General features: G+C 45.6%; 4 protein-coding genes across 4 annotated transcripts; 2 read left to right on the top strand and 2 right to left on the bottom strand.

Moving 5' to 3' along the window:
* PtA15_7A207 (uncharacterized protein) lies at window positions 1–2282 on the bottom strand (the record flags this gene model as incomplete). Its single annotated transcript, XM_053170790.1, has 2 exons — window positions 1–155; window positions 1913–2282. The coding sequence occupies 2 exons, from the start codon at window positions 2280–2282 to the stop codon at window positions 1–3; spliced, it is 525 nt and encodes a 174-aa protein (XP_053022036.1).
* An 8594-nt stretch (window positions 2283–10876) lies between these two features.
* On the top strand, window positions 10877–11799 carry PtA15_7A206 (uncharacterized protein; the record flags this gene model as incomplete). Its single annotated transcript, XM_053170789.1, has 4 exons — window positions 10877–10994; window positions 11096–11190; window positions 11315–11662; window positions 11758–11799. 4 exons carry the CDS (start codon window positions 10877–10879, stop codon window positions 11797–11799), a joined length of 603 nt encoding a protein of 200 aa, XP_053022035.1.
* A 1850-nt stretch (window positions 11800–13649) lies between these two features.
* On the bottom strand, window positions 13650–17257 carry PtA15_7A205 (uncharacterized protein; the record flags this gene model as incomplete). Its single annotated transcript, XM_053170788.1, has 15 exons — window positions 13650–13999; window positions 14082–14472; window positions 14536–14686; window positions 14789–14925; window positions 15008–15141; window positions 15214–15300; window positions 15401–15470; window positions 15581–15824; window positions 15908–15975; window positions 16051–16141; window positions 16235–16348; window positions 16415–16719; window positions 16788–16822; window positions 16885–17038; window positions 17105–17257. The coding sequence occupies 15 exons, from the start codon at window positions 17255–17257 to the stop codon at window positions 13650–13652; spliced, it is 2484 nt and encodes an 827-aa protein (XP_053022034.1).
* An 84-nt stretch (window positions 17258–17341) lies between these two features.
* PtA15_7A204 (uncharacterized protein) lies at window positions 17342–18240 on the top strand (the record flags this gene model as incomplete). The annotated part of the gene is made up of 5 exons (XM_053170787.1): window positions 17342–17395; window positions 17459–17667; window positions 17757–17871; window positions 17944–18046; window positions 18152–18240. 5 exons carry the CDS (start codon window positions 17342–17344, stop codon window positions 18238–18240), a joined length of 570 nt encoding a protein of 189 aa, XP_053022033.1.
* Window positions 18241–21681: the final 3441 nt, after the last annotated feature.

The raw sequence follows: 21681 nt of genomic DNA, 5'->3' as shown, positions 1-21681 counted from the left end.
TTAATGTTGGACTTTGATCAAGTCTGGGATTTTGCTGGAGAGCGTGAGGCGGTATTTTTTCTGGAAGACGAAGTTGACAGCTTGGGCTTGGTTGCAGATTTTGAGATCGTATTTTTTTGCGAAGATCGAGTTGTTGGCTTGGTTAAGTTCGTGTTCTCATCGGAAGACGTATTTTTGTATTCAGAGGATTCAGGACTGAATCAGTGTTGGTATACAATGTCAATTTGAACAGGCTTTCTATCGTTTGATTTCTTAATGATGTAGACTAGAGCTTCTTGGGTGGTAAGGCGACTTTTTCCTTGCAAAAGACTGACAAAGTCTTCAGAATTTTCAGGTAGCTGATCAATTAGAGACTTGGAATGAAGTTTGTCAAGGAATAATTCCCAGAGGGCGTCCAGAATATGTTGAAAGAGGTTTGGGTTGTTAATGTCAACTTTTTGCTTCACATTCAGAATCCCGGTATTGCGTTGGAGTTTGTTATTTATGTATAGAACAAATCCACAGTCAATCAGGCGTTCGGAATCCACTGCGGCAAGGGAACTAGTTTTGAAGGATGATTGGGTCGGCTTTTTCTTGGGATAAGGATTGACGACTGGCTTTTTTTGTTTGACCCTGACTGCATTCTGAAAATATTCTTCAGAGGCTGGAGTATGAGATCGCATGACTGGGGCAGGGGTTTGAGACCATATAACTGAAGCTGGGATATGTGAACGTAGGACTGAGCTGTTTGGGGTACGAGTGGCAGGTTTTTTTTGGAAAGGAAATGGGTAATTCGTTGTTGTCTGAGGGAAGGATAAGCTGGGAGCACTTTTGGTGGGAGGATGAGTACATCTATTGACTGGTGGATTATTCAGGGATGATTCGATGGCAGATTGATCAACCCCCACTTCTTCTAAGCAGAGAGTACACCAGCCAAGCAGAAGAGATTCAGTTTCACGGCTACACCTTGCACAAGAATCAGACGGCATGATTGATTAATAAAAGTTGACACAAAGGTGATAGAGAATAGTAGTGATATAAGATAGCTGGTTAACTAGTGTCTCAAGCTTATTTCTGATTGTTGGTTGAGCAATTTCATAGACAGATTTGCTCTACTTTTTAAACAGTTTTGGTTCTGGTTTGATTCTTTTCACTCTGTGGTCAACTTGCTATTTCTGAACTTACCGATCAAGTAGACTAAGATTTTCAAGTAACATTTCACAGGAAAGCTGAGTCAAGTCTCAAAATTAGAAATTTTACACTGCAACTATGGCAGATATGAGAAATTATGATTATTTCACTCAACCGAGGCATGGGATCAGATGAAACTATTGTTTGTTTGATATTGTACAAGTAGTAAGGGCGTTGCACGTGTAGAACAGCCTGGTTGGTGTAGGTAACCAACAAATATCTGAACAGATTTTACATCGCAACAGGGAATCGTGCAAGGGGGGGAGGTCACTTGGTTGTTGTGTTGATGTTTTGTGGAGGTTATGTAGGTAGCGTGTGAGGATTTCGGAGGATCAGTCCAAAAAAAAATCTGAATTGGCGCAATTGGTGTCGTCTCTTGGCTTCCGTACCTCTCGCACCTCTTTGGTTTTGAAGAACTCATTCCAACAATTGGGTCCTTTGAGTGCAATTCGCTTACCACTAAACAGTCATAAAAAATATATAATTTTGTACCATTTCACATGCCTCAAACAGGATGATCAGGAAATCAAAATGGATACTTACAGGAAGCCATCAACCATGGGCATAGAGACCCCGCGTTCAATAGCCTTGATGATCAACATCTGACGTTGTTCAGTATGGTAATCAAGAAAGAATTGCTGATCCTCCTTGGACATAGCTCCCTTTGAGTTTTCCTGGGCTTCTTTTGCAAGCTCCAGTACAGACTTTTTCATCATTTCGTCGAAGGACTGGGGCAATGGACCGGATTTGACATCAGGCTGTAAGGCCCTCTTGCGTCTTTTTTGAGGGGGATTGTTCAAGTCGTTGAGAGGTCCAGGCTGAGATGTGGATATTTGCTGGTTGCCATTTGTCGGAGATTGGGTAGTATTGGTGGAGGTGTTCTCAGCCGCATTCTCCAGATTAGATATTGCTGGAGCAGAGCCCCCAAGTTGTAGCAAAGCCGCATGATCGTCAGCTGAGGGAAGAGGATCACGATAGTCTGACAGAGAGCAATCAAGAGAGCCGGGGGGAAAGCGGTTTTGGGGCGCGGAGGCGGACTGTTCAGCAGCGGCAGACTTCCTAGCAGGAGCGTATTTCCGAGCCATGGGGGTCTTCTTAGTTGCAGCAGGCATAGTCGATTTAATTGCAGGAAGAAACTGTGAGAAACGTAGTCTTGATGCCGCAAAGTTTTGATGGTAGAATTTGTAAAGCAGAATTTAAGAATGTAAATCAAAGGGAGTTAGCTAATGATCTCCTCATAAAGCAAAGAGTGAAGCAAGTTAACTCCAAAGGGTGTCACAGACCAGCTGCACAGCTGAAATAATTAGGGAGGAGGGGGGGGGGCAAAGCTAAAAGAAAATTGTGGAATGGACTTACCTGGGTTTGTGACCAAATCCAAAGGACGGAAGTGGAGCAATTCATTGGGCAAGAATTGATTTGAAATTGAGAGGCGCCTAAATAATTTGTTAGCCAGAAGAGGATCAAAGGTTTTTTTTGCGTAGTTTTTGAAGTAGGAGTTGAGCCACCGAGATGAGAGGGTGAGTGCCGGGGGCTTGGACCGGACGGACCGGATTACGCCCACAAAGGTTACACGGATTAGCGGGCACGGGAAAGGCCTGTGTGGGTTGTGAAGTGCGAAGTACTTGTAAAGTGTATGTAAATGGGGGGAGAGTGTGGCACCCTCGCGCGAGATTTGTTGAGGCATGCCGGTGGCTACTACATAGGCTCCCGCGGGACCTCACGGTCCCTACATAGTAGGGCGTATACAGGAGGTTGTGGTGAATATAGAGCACTTGGTTGAGAACAATTTCACCGTATTGATTCTTGAGTCGGACCAATCCAATCCCTTTTATTTCTAGTCGATCGTGTGAGGAGCTAGTTTGAACACATCCTAGTTCTTTGAGTTCTAGAGTGTGAAACAGATTTGAATCAGAAATCATGTGAGCGGATGAAACGGAGTCAAGAATAAATTGATTTGAAGAGCTTGATATTGACGAGTGAAAGGAACTGACCGATGATTCCTGACTTATCACAAGTCCCTCGCTTCAGAGGGCCCTGGTACAGCCTGGGCTGGCGCAAAGCGCCCTCGCGCAAAGCGCGACCTCCGAAGGAGGGACTTGGTAAAGCCAAGAATTTGGCTTGAGAGCTTTCAGTGTTTTGGTGGGAGTTTTTTCCCGCTCCCCTTTCAGGGGTCTTCTCCTTGTGTATTCCTATTGCCTGTGGTGCCAGATTAACGGCCTGATTTTTCTCTTTCTTTTGGTGTCAATCACCACTTTTTCCCCCTTCACAAACTCCTTCCATCCCCCTTTGAAGTTTGTGATTTTTTTGTGTTCGGCCAGAAGTGTGTATGCAAATTCCGAGAAGATCCATTTGGACTCAATTTAAATACAGAACTCCATCATCCATCCACCTTGACTGCTGAGCAAGGGCAACACTCTCCTTCAAGTGTAGATATCACAAAAGTGACACTACATTGAAGCTGAGATGCTCAGCTATCCCGTGTACTTCAGCTCGCTGACTCACAATGCGTGCGCGCTGTGTAATGTAAATTTGATTCAAAAAGTTGGCCAAAAGCCACAAATCTCCTGAAGCTCTCACGCGGAAAAAAGCCGATAACTCATAAGCATCCCATTGGGAATGGGAGATGCTTTGCATTGGGGTGCTCCACACCCCCAGTCCCGGGAGGCTTAGTTAAGTCAGGATGATTCCGATTTTGAGGCTGCAGCAGCGGCTTTCTTCTCGAAGTATTCGGTATGCTTTTTTGGGTACAGGTACCAGCAGTTTTCTTTTGCGTGATCAGAGGCCATGTTGTGAAAGTTTTTTTGACATTTCTTGGACTCGTTAGTGAAGAGAGTAATTGGATTGGAACGACTACCGGTGTTTGACAAATCTTGAGATTCGAGATTGTTTTGATGGATGCAAAGGTGATTGATGACCACATCAAGAGTTGGTTCCTTGTCCGAATGCGTGATCTGATTCACAATGTCCATCATATCGTTAGGAAACTTGTTTAGGACCATATGACCTATGGCATCATTGGAGAAGTCCCAGCCGACTTGAATTAATTTAGATTGATAAATCTTCATAGATGTGATAAAGCCGGGGATGTTGTCCGAAGAGTAAGGAGCTCAAAGAAAAGATTGGAAAACATGAGCTTTATTCAATGTTTAAGTGAAAGCAAAAAATTTGATTATAGACTCCCAAGTCTTCTTTGCACTGTCTTCGTTTGAGGTGTCAACAACATTAGCTTGGACAGTGGATTCAAGTTTAGCCACAATTATCGCCTTCAAGAAATCGTTTTCTTCAGGATTCAACGTGTCTTCATCGGTAGTGAGGGCCTTCTTGAGTTTGACTAGGTCCAGAAAATTGATGACACAAATCCTCCAAAAAGTATAGTTGTCCAAGGAGAGTAGCGGGATTCCCTCAATAACGGTTTTCAAGACAGAGGGCGTCACTTTGTCCATTCAATTGACCGAGGACATTTCAGCAGGTATCTGGTTTTTGGGAGGTGTGATATTTGAAGTCAAGGTTAGAGGTTTGACCGATTCTTTTGCGTCGGAGGACATAAATCGATCCCGTAAGTTCGACTGTTAATCGTAAAGAACCTGACTTTTTATTTCTAATAAACCAAAACCAGAACTGAGAAGAAAAGGTAAGAACACAATAAAAACATGGATAAGATAGAATAAAAGGAAGAAGAGAAACCAACCCTGAGACAATAGTAAATATATATAAAAGAGGACAACTATATGAGGACGGCAATAAGAGTGTAGAATTTAACTGTGAGAGGATGATAAGATTGTTAGTCAATGTAGAAATTGAAGAGAGTTGAAAGGAGTCAAAACAAACCCTAAGAGATATAGGTAACAATCTGTGATGGGAAATGAATGGAGAACAAAACTGGATCTAGGATAAGAAAACTGGAAACAAGAAAGGAAGTTAGTATTTGATAATTTGAGGAGCCGGGTCGACAAAAGATCAGAAATGTGATGGTGCATTTCTCACCAAGGTGGAAGCCAATACGGCTGTCCAAGTTAAGGCTTCGCGGGGCGAGCGGAAGATTCAACGATGTTGATGGGAAGAGTTGACGAAGTTGAGACTAGATCTGAGTGGAGTTGAAGGTTGATCGAAGTGGAAGGAAGATTTTCGTTTGGAGATCGATGATCCACAACCGTGGGAAATGAGGACGGAACAAGTTAAGATTGAATAGGGTTGTATTGATGATATTTGAGGACAGCTTAGATTTGCGCATGAGGCGCTTGATTTTGAGAGATGCGCCGCATGCGCCGCAGAGCGCGCTCGAGTTTCAACACGGGGGGTGCCCCCCTCAGTTTGAGAGGCTTAGTCAGGCTAGGGGGCAGTATTCCTGAGAACCGTTTGCTGAGTGCAGAAAGGGATGAATGAGGGAACCTCTGCCTTTCCTGGGTCACTAGAAACTAAAACAAGCCCCCCAATCTATGATTGGAAGGTTTATGTAGTGATAGTAGAGGTGTATCAAAAGATAGCCTACATCAAACAAGTGGCTTAGGGGATACGGTTGATGTAACTGGTGCTGAGTGAGCCGTAAGTTGATATGGTTTGTGTGTTGCCACAAAGGGGGTTGTGGAACACCCTGACAGAGGGGTTAATGATGAGACATTGATGTAATAGAGTTGTGATATGTATGTAATTGTTATGTAATAAGGGGTAAAACCACAATATAGTGGGGGATAATACTGTAGACTGAGCAAGTGTTGTACTTTTATGGGGTAAGCTGAGTGCAAGTAGTTTGCTGAGAGAAATTACGACTGGGGGGAGGAAAGCCTCCTTAAATAGAAGAGTGAGACATTTTAGCTCCAGGGGAACAGAGAATGAGGGTTTTTAGCTGCCCTGAAGGCTACAATGAGGTATTTTGGCTGGTGGTTGACAGGTCACATGAGGTCATGATGTCACATGAGGAAATTTAGCTAGTGAGAAATAGGAGGTGAGATGTTTTAGCTGGCCTGGCCTGTCCAATGATGTCATCTGCAAGCTGCATGAGGGGTTTTGGCTATCTTGACACCTGCATGATTTCATCTGTCAACTGTCAGACTGCAGCCCCTATTACAGTCAAAACCGTGTAAGGGCATACCTGCCTAGGGGCATAACCTGCTTAAGGGCATAGCCACGGGTGTCTCCCCACTTCGGGGCGGGCCAAATTTTAGTACATACCGCATAACGTCATAGGGAATACCTACCAAGGGCAACCCCGCCTCTTTAAAGGCATACTTTTCCCATGAGAATTTCAGATCAAGTAGTCCAATTGTTGCCAAGAAGGCTCTGAGGCACAAAGATTACTTGTTTTTCAAATCTGGATTTTTTGAAAACTATCACCAACTCACCGAAACATCTCTTTCCACCAAGCCAGAACCCCATGCTATCAATCAAAGAGCTGAACACTGCTTTCTTCAAGCTTCTAAGGGATAATGAAACAGTCTATATCACAAATGTTGCGAACAGCGCTCATCTTCATCTCACTCCTGAACGGCCCAGCATGGACGATGCAACAGTTGAAAGTGAAGATATCGAGATCCACATCCTTGAAGAACATTACAAGAAGATGAAAGTTGAATATAAATCAATCCAAAGCAAACTTTTATCAAAGATCAACCAAGTTCAGGCTCTTACCAATAAAGAAGAAGAGTGGCTTGATGGTGATGGTAATCTGGTTGATGCTGAGCAATTGATTGTGCGGCTCATGGCCTTATCCTGCGGATCCACTTTGAAGCTTGTTTCTGAAGAAGCGTACACGCTGAGAAAGATTTGTGAATTCAGTCCATCACCCAAGCAGGAGAATGCATCAAGTTTGAGCGGAAAACAAGATGGACCAAAAAAAAAAAAGCGTTGAACGATGGCAGAAAAAAATATATGAACAAAAAGGCTGATAATCCAAAGGAAAAAGAGAAAGAAGGAAAGAAATCAAACAAGAGGAAAGCTGCCGAGTCTTTGAAACCAGCTGATTCACAAACTAAAGTCAATGTTGCAACCTATTTGCAGAAGGTTGAGGTGCTTGACTGGTACCATAAGAACAGAAAGAACCAGTCAAAGACGGTGGAAAATTTTAAAAATGTCTATCCAGCTCTCAACATCAAACAGCTGCTTCTCTCAAAATGGCTGAAATCTGAAGAAAATATTCGACTTAAAGATTCTCAGAGCGCCCACCCGTCCACCAAGAAAGTACAACAGATTTCTTATTGGAAAGTCAAAGCCTCACTTGCTGAATGGATGACTCAAGCAATCCATTGCAACATGACAATAACTGGAGATGTCATCAAAGCAAAATGGTGTGATTTTGCTCGCCTCTCTGGAATACCAAGCAAAGACTGGCTGAAGCTAAGCGCTGGCTGGCTAGAATCTTTCAAAAGACAACATCAACTGAAGAGTTATCAAAAACACGGTGAAGCTGCATGCGCTGATATTACCATTGTTGAGTCGGAGGTGGAAAGGCTAAACAAAATAACCAAAGATTATCCTTTGAAGGATATCTTTAACATGGATGAAACAGGGATTTTTTATTCGTATGTTTGTTCTCCTTTCCTTTCTTCCAAATGGTACATTCTCAAGTTGTATGTTTCCTTAGAATGCCTCCTGATACAGGATTATCATTCAGCAAAAGCCACAGTGTGAAAGCAAATAAAACTCGGATGACTCTAGCTCTGATATGCAATGCTGATGGGACCAAGAAGTTACCAGTTCTGTCAGGGCGCGTCTCTAGAGTGGCGACGCCCTGAATAGAAAAGAACAAGATGTGAGTTCCTAAAGAGGAAAACACGCTCGACTCGACCGCGAGGCGGGAGGAGAAAGCCGCGCCTCTGGTGGAGGGGCTGGTAGAGCTAAGTCATACCCAAACCTAAGAAGGTTCACAGAAGAGAAGCTCTAGCTTACCTAGTAAGTTAGCGAGCAGAAAGAACCAGGGAGAAAAGGAAGATGGGAACGGCGGCGGTGAAGGCGGAAAAGGGAGTTGGAGGCGGAGGCGACGGCGGAGGGGGAGGTGAGGAAGTCTTAAGAGTATGAAGGAATATGAGATAACTATAGATAAAAAAGCCCCAGTCATTTGTATCAAACAAGGTAGGCAGGTGTTGTAATCTAATAATAAATTCTAGCGGACCTTTTGTGGGGCGGAGGCCCCAGGTCTTTTATAGCCAACATGGAGGCAACACTTTGGACTTTGTGTCGTTACTATGTCCTGAACCAACATCCACGCGTGGATTGTGCTCACTTGAGCTTGACAACTCATGAGTGTTACTCTGCCGGGTATGACACCCAAGGGCAGGTATTCACACGTTGTTGAATCTCTACTCAGCGCGCTAGCGCGCGCACTTGTCGCCTTTGGCTCGTGTGGTGCCTGAAGCGGCACTATGCGCGCACAGTTCTTCTGTGGCGCGCGCAGTGTTAGCCTTGGCGCTGTCGGGACTAGCCAAGGGCTGACATTCGCCCCCACAAAAAAGCACGGCTCTAATAGGAGTTGTGCCGAGTGCGGAGCAACGTAGAAAAAAATTGGGCTGGCCGGACAGAATGCACAGGTGGGGCCAGAGAGAAGTCCAAGGAAATGGAAGAATGCACATGCTGTATTCTTATGATGGCTGAAGAGGACTCTGGAGACCCCCTAAAAATGGGCAGCACAAAGACCTGTTTTGATGTAAAGCAATTTGGCTTTACACCAACCACAAAATAGGGGGATTCAAAATTGATCCAGGAAGTGTTCCAGGTCCAACTTCCAGGAAAAATGTAAACACTGACAAAAACAATTTCCTGGAGGTTCTACATTGAGACCCCCAAAATGGGAGAATTTCCTCCATTCAAACCCAGAAGCATGCCTCCCGGATCTAATAGATGTTTCATCATGTTTTGTCCATCCCTCCAGGGTCCCAAACGGAAAAACCTTTCTTGTACCTTTTACCAAACCGCAAGTGCACCCCACCGGCTGTCTAGTGGTGCAACTATTTTCACACGCTCCAGATCCAAAAATGCCTTCATTGCTTTGTGAATTTCCCTGAGACACCAATGGCATCAATGGACAACCTAGAAGCATCACAATCCTTCTGGTTTGGCTCACCGTGGACAACAACTACACTCAATGGTGTACTACACATGTGATGTAGAGCCAGGTGGTGAAGCAGAGACACACCTTCCCTGAATCCCTTTGGGTGCGGGCAGTCAAGGTACGCTGTATCACAGCCTCTCATTCCTTTTTCCCAGCAAGCAGCACCCCCGCCAACCTCTAGCCTAAGTTGATAAATAAGCCTCTCAAACGAAGAGGGGGGGCACCCGCGCGTCCCAGAGGGACTCTCTGTAGGAGACAGAGGTCGCACTTCGCACCAGTCCTGGCTGTACCTGGGCCCTCCCTAACTTGACACAAGTCCCCCCTGGTGGGAGGCTTGCTGAGGCTGGCCGCGAAGCGGCCCCTCCCACAGGGAGGGACTTGTGCACAAAGTCAAAACTTTGGCTGAGAAAGAAATCATGAATGGCTGGAGGAAAAATACTTAGCATCACCCAGCTTCCCCCTCAGCTCCTGCGGACCTGTCCTAGAGCCAAAATATACTTCAGAACCTCAGCTTTCAAATGGTGCTGGTCTCATCTCCTCAATCCCAACCATTTTCCTTGTACTAATCTTTTAAAAATACAAAAACGCAAAGAAATGTAAACCAAGGAATTACAACCATCATGCCTTGTAGATATTGGATTCACAAGCCTGCAGATATGTGCAGATCCTACACCTGTAGCCACTCAATTGTTGCAGATAGGATATTCAATTGTGCATATTATCAGAAAATCCAAAATTGGATCTTCAGAATATCCTTCAGGATTTCTTTGACCTTCAAAACAGGTTCCTTCAATCAGTTTTGGAGTTTATGCCTCAAAAACTTGGGCAAGGGTGCGCATCAGTACTGCTGAGAGAACTGTCTACTCAGCTTTCTCTGTACATGCGTTGTTTGTTTTTAAATTCTGTTTTTGTGTTTTAGGGTTGAAAATCCTTCCCTTGTCTGCCAGCTTTCAGACATTATGCATAAGCCTCTCCTACGGAGAGCCCTCCGGGAGGGGTCCCCCGGACCCTCCGTTTGATAGGCTTAGTTAAGCTAGGGCCCTCCGAAGTGGGGGACTTGTGTTGAGTTAGCGCCAACTTGAGGGACGGAACTTTGTGTTGTCACATCTCGACCCTTGGTCGTCATCCATCAGCACCGACCCGGCTAGACCTTGCTCAACCGCGTCATACGAAGCTCTTCCTGCTCAAGGATCCGGGGGGTGTATGGAGGACATCGGGACTAGCTACTGCCAGGTGAGAAGAGCTTGGAGCGACCATTTGAGCCGGAGGGTGTGGCAAGCGTCAGCTTGGAGGAGCCGCCGAGCGGGCTCGTCCGGGGCGCGGGAAGGTTGACTGTTGCTTTGCCGAGCTGCATTTTTTCTGACCGGAGGGAATGTTGCGGGATGTTATTTCTGTGAAGGTGCAGAGGCTTTGAAAAGTATGAGTCGGACTTGTGTTCTAAGGTTGAGGTAACCAAGCATTCAGTGTGCACTATTTGACTTTGGTGCTCTTTTGATACCTGTTGACTCTGAGCAAAACCTTCCAATGATTGAGTGTGCGTTGGTGGGGGTAACATACACAATTTTGGGTGAGGCAGGGTGAAACTAGTCACATGAACATTCGGGCAACTCGGCGGGGTCATAGCTGGGGACAACCACCATCTCACCTGGCGCCGTACAATCCCACATGGGCCTCAACTCGTCGAAGCTATCCAGATCAACCGCAACTGCCCTGGCTCAGAAGAATGTGAAGCCGCCACCTACGAAAGCGGGCACTAGTGGAGTGAGCTTCACAAAGACCAATGGCAAGTTTCTTTCGCTTTTCTTGCTTCGCGTCCACAGATGGATACAGATATGCGGAAGGTTTTGTCACCTCCTGATAGTGATATGTATCTCCTCTGGTTAGAAATCAAGCAAGATGGCTTTGATCCCCATCTCGGTCAGATGCTGAACAAATTAGGTCCGGTCCAAGTACCCAAGCTATCAACGATTTTCCATCCAGTAAGTTTATTTGACTGTCAGCTCTTAATATTCGACTCTTCACTGTCAATGCACCCCACGAGTTGACAGGCAATGTTTTGTCTCTCTTTCTCCAATAACGAAACAAATGTGACACTAAAAAAAGAAAGACAATATGTTGAAGATCCTAGAGAACCGAGGAAAGGATTCGTCAGATCAAACAAATGAACAGGATTTGTCTTCACCCTCGGCCGTGAATTCGGCGAGAAAACATGAGACAAGATTGGATTTGCGGACGATCGAGGAGGTGATCAGACGACATCACATTAACCAAGGAAGAATCGATCCATCACATTCTAATCTCGACCGGGAAGGCCAAGAAGAACTAGAAAATCTAACGAAAACAATCAAGCCAGAAACTTATCAGTATTTGATTCAACATTTCCATCCGATCGATAATATCAAATTGGTCAAGAATCCAAATCCAAACCAACTCGACCAACCAATCAAAATGGTACGTGTTCTGCCCAATCAAGTAGTTCCTTGTTGGAAAAGTGAAATGTTCTCACTGTCATTATCATGGCCGATTTGCTCCCTTTCGTTTGGCAGGCTTTTTGGTCCCAACCAACCAAGCCTTCACAGCCAATGTAACTTATCCATGCGCTCCTCATGCGGCACACCTGTCCTCGCCGATCTGTTGATTCCGCAATCCAAGCTAATTACACCCTTTGCTCCATTAATGCTCTAAATAGTCGGGTATATCTGCACTTTCAATTGTCTCTAATTCAATAGGAAGAAACATCTAAATGTGGCATGTGTTTATGAATGTAGCCTCTGGGCGCACACCTTATTTAGAAAATAACCTGTCCAGTGATCTCCAGTGATCTGAGAACAAGCTATAACACAATAATGATTAAAAGACTGATCCTTTCTGGTTTGGTCATTAAGGGCACTTACAGTGTATTATTGCTAATCAATCAACATACATAAATAGGTTTTCCTTGAAGAGATGAGATATCAGGATACAGCGAGATGAGATGGAAAGACTCCCCCAAGAGGAAAAACATTGTTACAAAGTAAATATGTAGATTATATCTACAAGATGGTTATGTAATTGGTTTGGTGAGACAAAACTATGTAAAAACCTGGCAGCTGTGTAATGACTGAAAATAACATTCCTCTGGTACATCATTTTTTGTCAAAAAAGCTTTAATGAACAAAAAGCGATGCGTTGTAGGGGAGTCGAACCCCTGACGAGGCCAAGTTCTCTAATGGCAAGGCCCCAGTTTACCGCTAGCCTAACAACGCATGGCACTGCGGGCATCTCGTTGTCCCTGCGGCCCGCAGCGACATCATGACGCTGCATATCAGAATGCAGCGTCAGCTGCAGCGACATCTGGCCGGCTGATTTGCCTTTGGACAGCCGGCCACCAATACATACATAACCTCTCGATGACCGGTCCTTGTGCCGGCCATCGAGAGGATTACACACTCCTCTCACTCCTCTTGGTGACCAGCTCATGGACCGGTCATCGGGAGGAGTTCACACTCCTCTTGATGCCAGCAAACACCGGCGTCAAGAGGAGTACAGACACCTCTCGATGGCCGGCACAACGACCGGTCACCGAGAGGAGTACGCACTCCTCTCGATGGCTGGCCCAAGGCCCGGTCATCGGGAGGAGTACATACACACTTCCCTCGATGGACGGCACAGACCGGGCATCGAGGTGCATGTACTCCTCTCGAAGCCGGCCTGTGTTGGCATTGAGAGGAGTATGGATTCCTCCTCTCGATGACCGGTCCTTGTGCTGGTCATCGAGAGGAGTGTGGACTCCTCCTCCCAATGACCAGTCGTTATGCTGGTCATCGAGAGGAGTCTGGACAACTCTCAACGGCCGGCACAAGGACTCCTCCTGATGGCCGGTCCTCGGGCCAGCCATCGAGAGGAGTGCGTACTCCTCTCGGTGACCGGTCGTTGTGCCGGCCATCGAGAGGTGCGTTGTGTGTACATACCCCGGTGGCCGGCTGATGGACAGCCGGCCAAGTGTCGCTGCAATACTTGCCGCGCGGGGTTCGAATCCCCACTGAATCGTCAGATGTCGCTGCGGACCGCAGCGACATCGAAATGCCCGCAGTGTGGTGCGTGGCCATTGCTGCGCCATTACAGTCCCTTGGCACAGTGGCTGCGGCCCCCCAACATGAGAAGACAGAGCATAGCAACAAGCAACATGGAAATGTTGACGGTGTCATGCGTTCCCAAATTCCAAAGCGCAGGAGAAGGAGTTTTGCACACTTTTTGAAATCTTAAATTTCCTAGATACTTCCCACTTTTTTGGGTTTCCAGCTTATTTTGAGGTATTCTTCAGTTGATGGTGGGATAAGTGACGCACTCTAGAGTGGGGTGGTTGTTGGTGGGCCTTCAGAGTGTTGGTTCCCAAGATGATGTTCTCCTCTTTATTCAAATTACAATATACATGTAGACGATTTCAGAAGAGAGAGCACTAGAGGAACCGATTGACAGATGCCCGAGCGAAAAGAACATTGACTCGTGCAAGCAAAGAATCCAACGATCCAATCCCATCATCAACCTCATCATTTCCTGCATCCCATTCCTTCTTCTTCTTTTTGCTCTGGTTGCCGGTGTCGCTCTCTTGCCGCTGGTCATCAGAGCAAAGATCCTTCCAGTCATTCCTTAAATCTTGCCCGAGCTGAGTCAAGATTCCCTCAAAGTTTGGAGTGAACTCTCCCCGGAAAGACGAGCTTTGGATCATCCTCCGCACTTCTTCAATCACGATTAATTGATAGCCGATTACTCTCTTGATTCCTTCGACATTATCTGTTTTTCGGTATACTGAAAAGAATTGCAAGATCTAAGCTCAGTTACATTCTCCAAGGCAGAAGCTCTTTAGAGCCAATTTCGCATCGAAACGTACGTTTATCAATCCAGCCAAATAAATCAAATATTTCGTAAACTTGATCAGGGTGATGTAGGTTGTCAATGGAAAATAAAGTGAGCATTTTACATCGAACCACGACCAATAGTAGATTTGCAGCAAGGATAGGATTAGATTGCAATCCAGGAAGATCGAAGAGATGATGGCCGGTGATTTTGTTGAATATCCAGCTCGTGGTCAGTGGTTCTCTTGTATCATCGCTCTTGGGTTGATGTGGTTGAGATGTGGCTGTTGGCTGCTGTTGAAGATGCAAGATGACTTCAGACCATAAGATGATCCCTTTGGTTTGCTCGAGCTTCAGATTCATTCTATCCGCATGACTAATAGCGGAGACGATGGGACATAGAGCGGCATGATGGATTCCGCATTTCTATATTGAAGAAGAGTCAAATCAACGAATTCGTACGCGATGTCCATCGTGATAAGAGCCTACCATCAAATGTTCAGCCTGATCAAATAAATCTTCGATTTGTTTATGGACCGAAGGCGACGAATCCAAGCCGAGGGTTGGTGGGAAGAAAACCGATTGATGAGGAGGAACTTGGTGAAGCATGCGAACACTCCTCAAAGCCTGCTCGTCGTCACTAGTTTGATTCAGACAATTTTTGGGTGAGTCCATTTGCTCAACAACTTTCTCCAGAAGAGCAATGAAATCTCAGAGGGAGACAGGAGGAAGGGAGACGGACTCATGCTTGGCTTTTACTGTAAAGATTTGGAAAATAGTCTCATGAATGAACCTGAACGACTGAAAATCGGATCTATTATCTTTAATGACATTGTAAAGATCCAATAGAGCCTCATAAAATTTCCCGTTCCTAGCCAACTACAAGAAATTCAGAGACTGTGAGCCGAGGCAGAATGCGAGGGCAGTAGCAAGGAGAATCAAGATAGGGGCGTCAGCTCACTCTCAGAGCTCGGTGACAATGCACATCAGACTTTGAGATCAATTTGATTCTATCTTCAATCCAAAATTGATTATTCTCGGATTCTTCGACGTCCAAAGCTAAATCTTCATAAATTTCACATAAACCAGCTTGTCCTGCGGATCGAGCACACTCAAAGCAAGTCAGTTCATTTCTTGTACGATCGGCATGCGAGGAGATGGCAGCACCTTGTAAATCCCAAAGCCTTGCTTGTATTGCAAACCAAGAAACCCGGTCGAAAGAAGAACGCGTGGGTGCTGATTCTTCCGCCCCGCCTGAGTACATTAAATCCAGGAGATGAAAGACGACACAGCATGAGTATCAGTGGGGATTTCCAATGGATTAGGATCGAAGTGGGAAAGATTTTTGTTCTACCTTCCGGATTGGTTATCCTCATCCGACTAGCGCGAAACAACCTTGCATGTAAGTGGTTCATAGGTTCCGCCTTCAAGTTCGATTGGGGTGTTTGTACCAACAATGGCCAGAAATTATCAAGACTTCTATATTGCCGCTTGGAATTAACCAGAAAATATGAGGTCAAAAAGTTGGACCAACTTTGGATAAAGATTTAAACACGGAGAAGATTTCCTCATTCGAATCCCAGTAAAGCCATTCATTGGCACTAGCAGAAGCATTGGCCTTGCCCTTTGATCTGTCCTTCTGATCAGAATTTCCCAGGTTTCTAAGAGACTGGAGGCAAGCTTGTGCTTGAATCGGCCCGGCAAGTGGCACTTGATCTATCTCGACGCCACCATCCTCGCTTTCCAAACCGGAAAAGTACATGATCCTTCGTCGAAGACTGTGCCGGATTCAGGACAAAAATCACAATGAGACGCGGAGGGATTCTTTAGAGATGTGAAACGTATCTGGTGGGCAACTTACCAGGTACATTGATCGATAATCGTCCGATCTCCCGCCAGCCGGGCCAACCTTGTTGCTTCCTCCAGAGCCTAAAATTACAGTAACATGTCAATTCAATTCAATGGCACTGGTAGGAAAGATTGTGAATGGAATAATTAACTAACATCCATTGCGGTCGGATAGGCCTCAAAGGAGAAATAGAACTTTGCTAATGAGAGTAAGGCTTGCTGATGGTTTGAGCCGGACAGGTGCGACCTGCATATCGTAAGAGAGTTTTCAAAGTGGACAATGTGTGAATCGTGAATCAAGCCGACCACCAAGGATCATATTTGTGTAAAATGGGCCTACATTTTCGCACTTGTCTGCTGGCACAAAGTACCTGAGACGGATGATCTGATATCGTAAAACTTCCGGAGTCCAATGGAGCTTTTGTTATAATCGGGGGCATACGAATCTGTGAAGCTGGATGAATGCTCGAGCAAGAGTCAATTACGCGTGGAAATGGGGCGGAACGCGTAGAAGGCTGACTCTAAGTAGGCCTGTACAATCGGATCAACTTCCTTTCCATCAACATCGCGTGGATGATCAAAAGTGGAGAAGGGCGCGTGATCGATCCGGTCAGAGTGAAGAAAACTATGGCCTGGTGATGGGGTGGTAATAGGCTGAGCGGCCCGGGATTGAAAATAGTCTGAATGAGCTCGTGTAGTTGTGCAGAACGATTTGAGCTGGCTGGCCAGGTCCGATAATTGATCGAATTCTAATTTGGAGATGTACAGCCTGCATCGCCGGACGTATAGTCCCACCGGAGAGTCTGGCTGGATCTCTAGCTCTGCCTGGGGAAATTGAAAAAATATTTAGACATTATTTCCTCCCTGACAGAAACGAACAGAGAGCGGCTCACTTCCGAAGCAGGCGGTGAGGTGAGAGCTTGAAGCCCTGCATAAAACATCAAGCATAATGAGACGCGGCTGAGACGGATCGGTACACAGAAAGCTTACGGTTAAGGAATCGATAGAGCCCATCGACCGAGAAGGTGATGCTGATGGCCTGGTTGATTGATGAGAGAAGTTGGTGCAATCGGAGTCTATCGATATGTTTCGCCTTGGCCCGAATGAGCTGATAGAACTCTGCGATCGACTCAAGCTGCTGGTTCTGGTTGATTGCAGTGCGGTCCTCAGTTGACGTTCTCCTTGACAATGGTTCTCTGAATGCTCTCACCTCGAATATCAACTCTGTCGAGATAATCAGCAGCAGCTCCTGTTCGGGTTGGTTCTTGTTGGTTTTCTGAAGATCGGCGAGGATGGTCAAGAGGGTGAGGATGGCGAGGTGGATGGGTGTGACGGTCAAGAGGGGTTGACCGGGAGAACGCATCTTGTGCGCCAGTTTTGCTGTGAATCGGAGACTGCCACCACCCTCCACCCGCGAGCGGCGAGGGTCAACTCAGACAAGACTCGGATGATGAGTGGACCAAGCATCACCCATTACGACAAGTCGACCTTTATCGAGACAGTCAGTCTTTCTGCTCTGTTAATGTCGTACGTCTACTAAGAGAATGGCATTCCCTCATTGCAGGATACCGGAAACAAAGTCTCAAGAAAGGCCCTCATCTCCGGATCTCAAAACATCATCCTCGGTGGCAAAACTATCATCCAACACCTCGTCATCATCAGGGGCGACCTTCGCAGAGCTGGGGTTGGCAACTCAGTCGTAATCGGTATCGGAAAGTTTTGTTTGCTGAGCGAACGCTCGGTCATCAGACCTCCTTACAAAACATACAAGGGGTGCGCACATCTCTCTCTCTCTCCACTCCCTTTCTTGCTCTCTTCATCAAAAAAAAGAAAAGAAGTTGAAGTTTTCTTCTGTTCCGCAGCGTATTTTCTTATTATCCAATGAAGATCGGTGACCATGTCCACATCGGCGCTGACACTATAATCGAAGCAGCTAGCATCGGAAACTTGGTTGAAATTGGAAAAAACTGTGTGATCGTAATGCAACTTTTTCACTTCTTCTATCATCGCCAGCTGTGCGATAGACTCATTAAATTCATATACATTCAGGGTCGATTCTCGATCATCAAGGACTGTGTTAAAATCGCGGATAATACCATCATCCCTCCTGGAACAGTGGTCGCTTCAATGTCGCTGTATTCTGGCTCACCAGGTAAGTAATTATCGATCTCTCCCTGACACTTCATAGCCAACCAGACAGATATATCCATCTATCATGAGAAATTGGACCGATATCTGAGAATTTCCTTCTCATTAGGCCGGTGGCAGGCTGACCTACCGGAAGGAACACCCGAATTGATGGAAGCTCAAAGTAAAAGTTACTACAGTCGATTCCAACCTGCTTAAGCAAATGACATGTTAATTTTTATCGCTTTCTCAATTGTGTATGCAAGCTTTGGGCCCTCCTACTCTGATTGCTCCTTGTCCCCGTTGATCCTCAGGCTCGTTTCTTGTTGTATTTCCACATGTAATATGCTTATGTTAATATTCAGATGCCCTCTGGAGCCAGAAAGCAAGTACAGTGGGTAGACAATTGTATCCGCCACACCATTTTTGGACCATAGAAACTCAACCAACCAACTTCAAGCCACTAGTATTGGTGAGATGGTTCAAAATATTCTTCAAAACACAAATATGAAAAAATAAACACAAAAATCAAAGTTGTGTAATTTAAAAAAATTAAACAAAAAAAAACAAAAAATGCAATAATTTTCTCAAAAAAATTTGAAGATTGAGGAATGATAGTATGAGATCTGACATGAATGATTATAAGTAAAAAAATTATAAAAAAAAAATTGATTCTATGTGGTTTAAAAGATGTGCACAGTGAGTCATTCATCAGCATACCTGGCATTCTGCGAGCTTAACTAGGCCTCCGGGCGGGAGCGGTAGCGAGCAGCGGAGCTGTCCACGCCAGTGGAGGCCTATACCTTAGAGCATCCTTACCGGTGACTAGTTTAGCTCGAAATTAGCTACAGTGACCCCGCCATGTAAGCATAAGGATGGTGGACAAAAATCCTATGCTTACATTGCGGTATGCTTCTTATCGAGGTAAAATCCCAGCAAAACCAAGAGAATGGTCGCGGGAAATCTACATTTATGCTATGCTTACATTGTGATTATGCTTACATCGTGAATGCTTACATGGCGGGGTCACTGTAGTTTAGCCACCAATCTCAACCACACCGGGTGTAGCTAAGCCCAAGCTAAATTAGTGAGAAGCTTGAATTTCAGCTAACCGTCACTACATTTAGTGACGGTTAGCTCGAAGCTAACTGCCATTTCCCGCGCCCACCACTCAGCTTCACCCCGCGCAAGCCAAACCGATACGGCTGAATCGCTGTCACTAACTTAGTTTGCAACAGCTGCGAGTCAAAACTCGCGCCAACATAGCTCGACCGGTAAGGATGCTCTTAAGTCGGGATTCCCGCGTGATGAGTTTCCCGATTTTGCGGGAAAACTGTATATTTCGTCTTCTTCCTCCTGTAGCCGCTTCCTTGATGACATCCACCTAATTTCCTTACCAGACAATGAAGGCCTGCTTCTCGTCTTTGTTTTTGTGTTATGTAGTGTTTTTTCCCATTGCTCATTATTATAATAATGATTTTTGAAAACCCTTGGTTTCCATCCCGAGTTACCAGTTCTAAAAGTTAGCTGGCCCCGCTTCTTACAGTTTTTTTCAGTCCTTCTATTTTTAATTAATAAGCAAATCACGATCATGTATGCCATCATAATGTATAACACAACGACTTGACTGTTTAAAATGCAAATACAGTCGTTGGTCAGAGCCCTTGGATAGTAAAGAGGTGTATTCTTGGTCATCAAAGATCACCATCAGCCTCGTTAGAATCTTAAAAATGGACCCTGAACCCGAGGAATCAAGCACAAACGTCAACAGGGGACCTGCTGTTCACGACGGCGAGCTAAATGGTGGCAATGCGGAACGTCCCATTCCCAATCAGAGAGATCCGATTCCGAGCCACCAGGAAAATTCAGTTTCCACCCAGAATTCGCCGGAGCCTCCGTTCGCTGCTGATATCAATGCTCTTAATGATGGAGAATCTCTTCCTGATGAGTTGGCCGGTTTGAAAGTGAAAGATGCTTCAAGGAAAAGAATCACGTTGCCCCAAAGTAACCTGAAGCTCAGCCATGAAGACCTCAAACAGCATATTCGATTCGAGTCCAGAAAGCTCTACGGAGATGAGGCCAAGGATGAACAAGTCGACGCTGTAGCTGCCTTAGTCCATGACTGGCACACCTTTGTTCTTGCGGGCACCGGTTTTGGAAAGACTCGCATAGCTGATATGTATCATAATCTATTCCAGCCCTATCAAAAGTCCATCGTTCTGGTCTTGAATCCTTTGGATTCACTTGGAGACAATCAGGTTTGCATTTCTGACAAATACAGTGTCCTTGGTTCATGACCCTATTTTACATTGATTGCTTTTGTTCATCATCTGGACAGGTTGAAGAAAAAAAATCAGTTGGCGTAGATGGTAGACATATCACAGCGATCAACCTGACAAGCAATGTCTTGAATGCAAAAGTGGCTAAAAAAATTGTTGCCGGGGAGTTTGAATTTGTGTACCTGGTAAGATATCCATCTCTGTGCAAAATTCACATTCCAAGGAATCTAAAGAGGCAAAGGAGAGGACTCCAGAGGAATCGATACTGACCCCAATTGACTTTCCCGCTGACAGAGCCCAGAAGCCTTTCTTAATAGTGAAATCTTCCGTGACATATATTTCAATCCAAAATTTCAAAGCCGCCTGTCCTTGGTTGTTGTGGATGAAGCGCATATGGTGTATGTGTGGGGCCTTGTTGCCAGTGGCGAATCAAAAGGGCTTGCATCCCATTTAAAACATATGGAGTGCGGATGCTTTCGGCCAGGATACGGTGGTCTGGGTGGTAGGCTGATGGCAACCAATGGAACTCCGCTGCTTATGATGTCCGCCACTTGTCGCCCTATTGCAATCAAAAAGATTCTTGAATCGCTCAAGCTCACCGAGAAAATGGTTGGATTTGTCCGAGCCGAACTCACCCGACCTGAGATTCGCATGTTGCGGATCAACATGGAATATTCCCTTGCGTCTTCCGAGGACCTGGCTGGTCTGTACAGTACCCAAGAACAAACACCCGATAGTAAAATAATGCCAACTTTGATATATTCTACTTGTTAGAATATCTGTCTCTCTGTCCGCTCACATCCCCCAGTAAAGTTTCCAGTGCCCAGTTCCCAGTAAAGTATTCTGTCTCCAGTCCCCGGTCCCCAGTCCCCAGTAAATTAACCAGTCCCCAGTAAAGTATCCAGTCCCCATTCCCCAGTCCCCAGTAAATTAACCAGTCCCCAGTAAAGTATCCAGTCCCCAGTAAAGTTTCCTGTCCCCAGTTCCTGTCCCCAGTTCCTGTCCCCAGTTCCAGTTCCTGTTACTAGCCTGTTACATGTTCAGTTTTTGTTGTTGTGTTGTGACATGCTGTTAGGCCCCCTCTGGATCTTGTGCAGGGGGCTCTCTAGTTGTGTGTTACGTGTCCGCTCCTCAGATGAGTAATGAAAATCATCGAGTCTGAGCCTTAAACAACCTGACACACCTGTGTCCCCCACCACCAGCTCCTCTTTCACCACCCCTCGTCTCCATCGCTTCAACACTTTGAGCTGAAATCTTAACACTACTACAAGAAACCTTACCGGACAAGTCCTGCACGTCCTCAACTGCGCGCGTGAGTCAAATCAAGAGGGTGATGCTTCCAGCACCTTTTCTCGCCGCTACCACTCTGTTACTGGCGATT

This window comes from Puccinia triticina, chromosome 7A (genome assembly GCF_026914185.1).
Source record: "Puccinia triticina chromosome 7A, complete sequence".
In the NCBI taxonomy this organism is placed as follows: Eukaryota; Fungi; Basidiomycota; class Pucciniomycetes; order Pucciniales; family Pucciniaceae; genus Puccinia; species Puccinia triticina.
The sequence above is the reverse complement of the archived record's forward strand: the minus strand, read 5'-3'. Positions and strand labels throughout refer to the sequence as shown.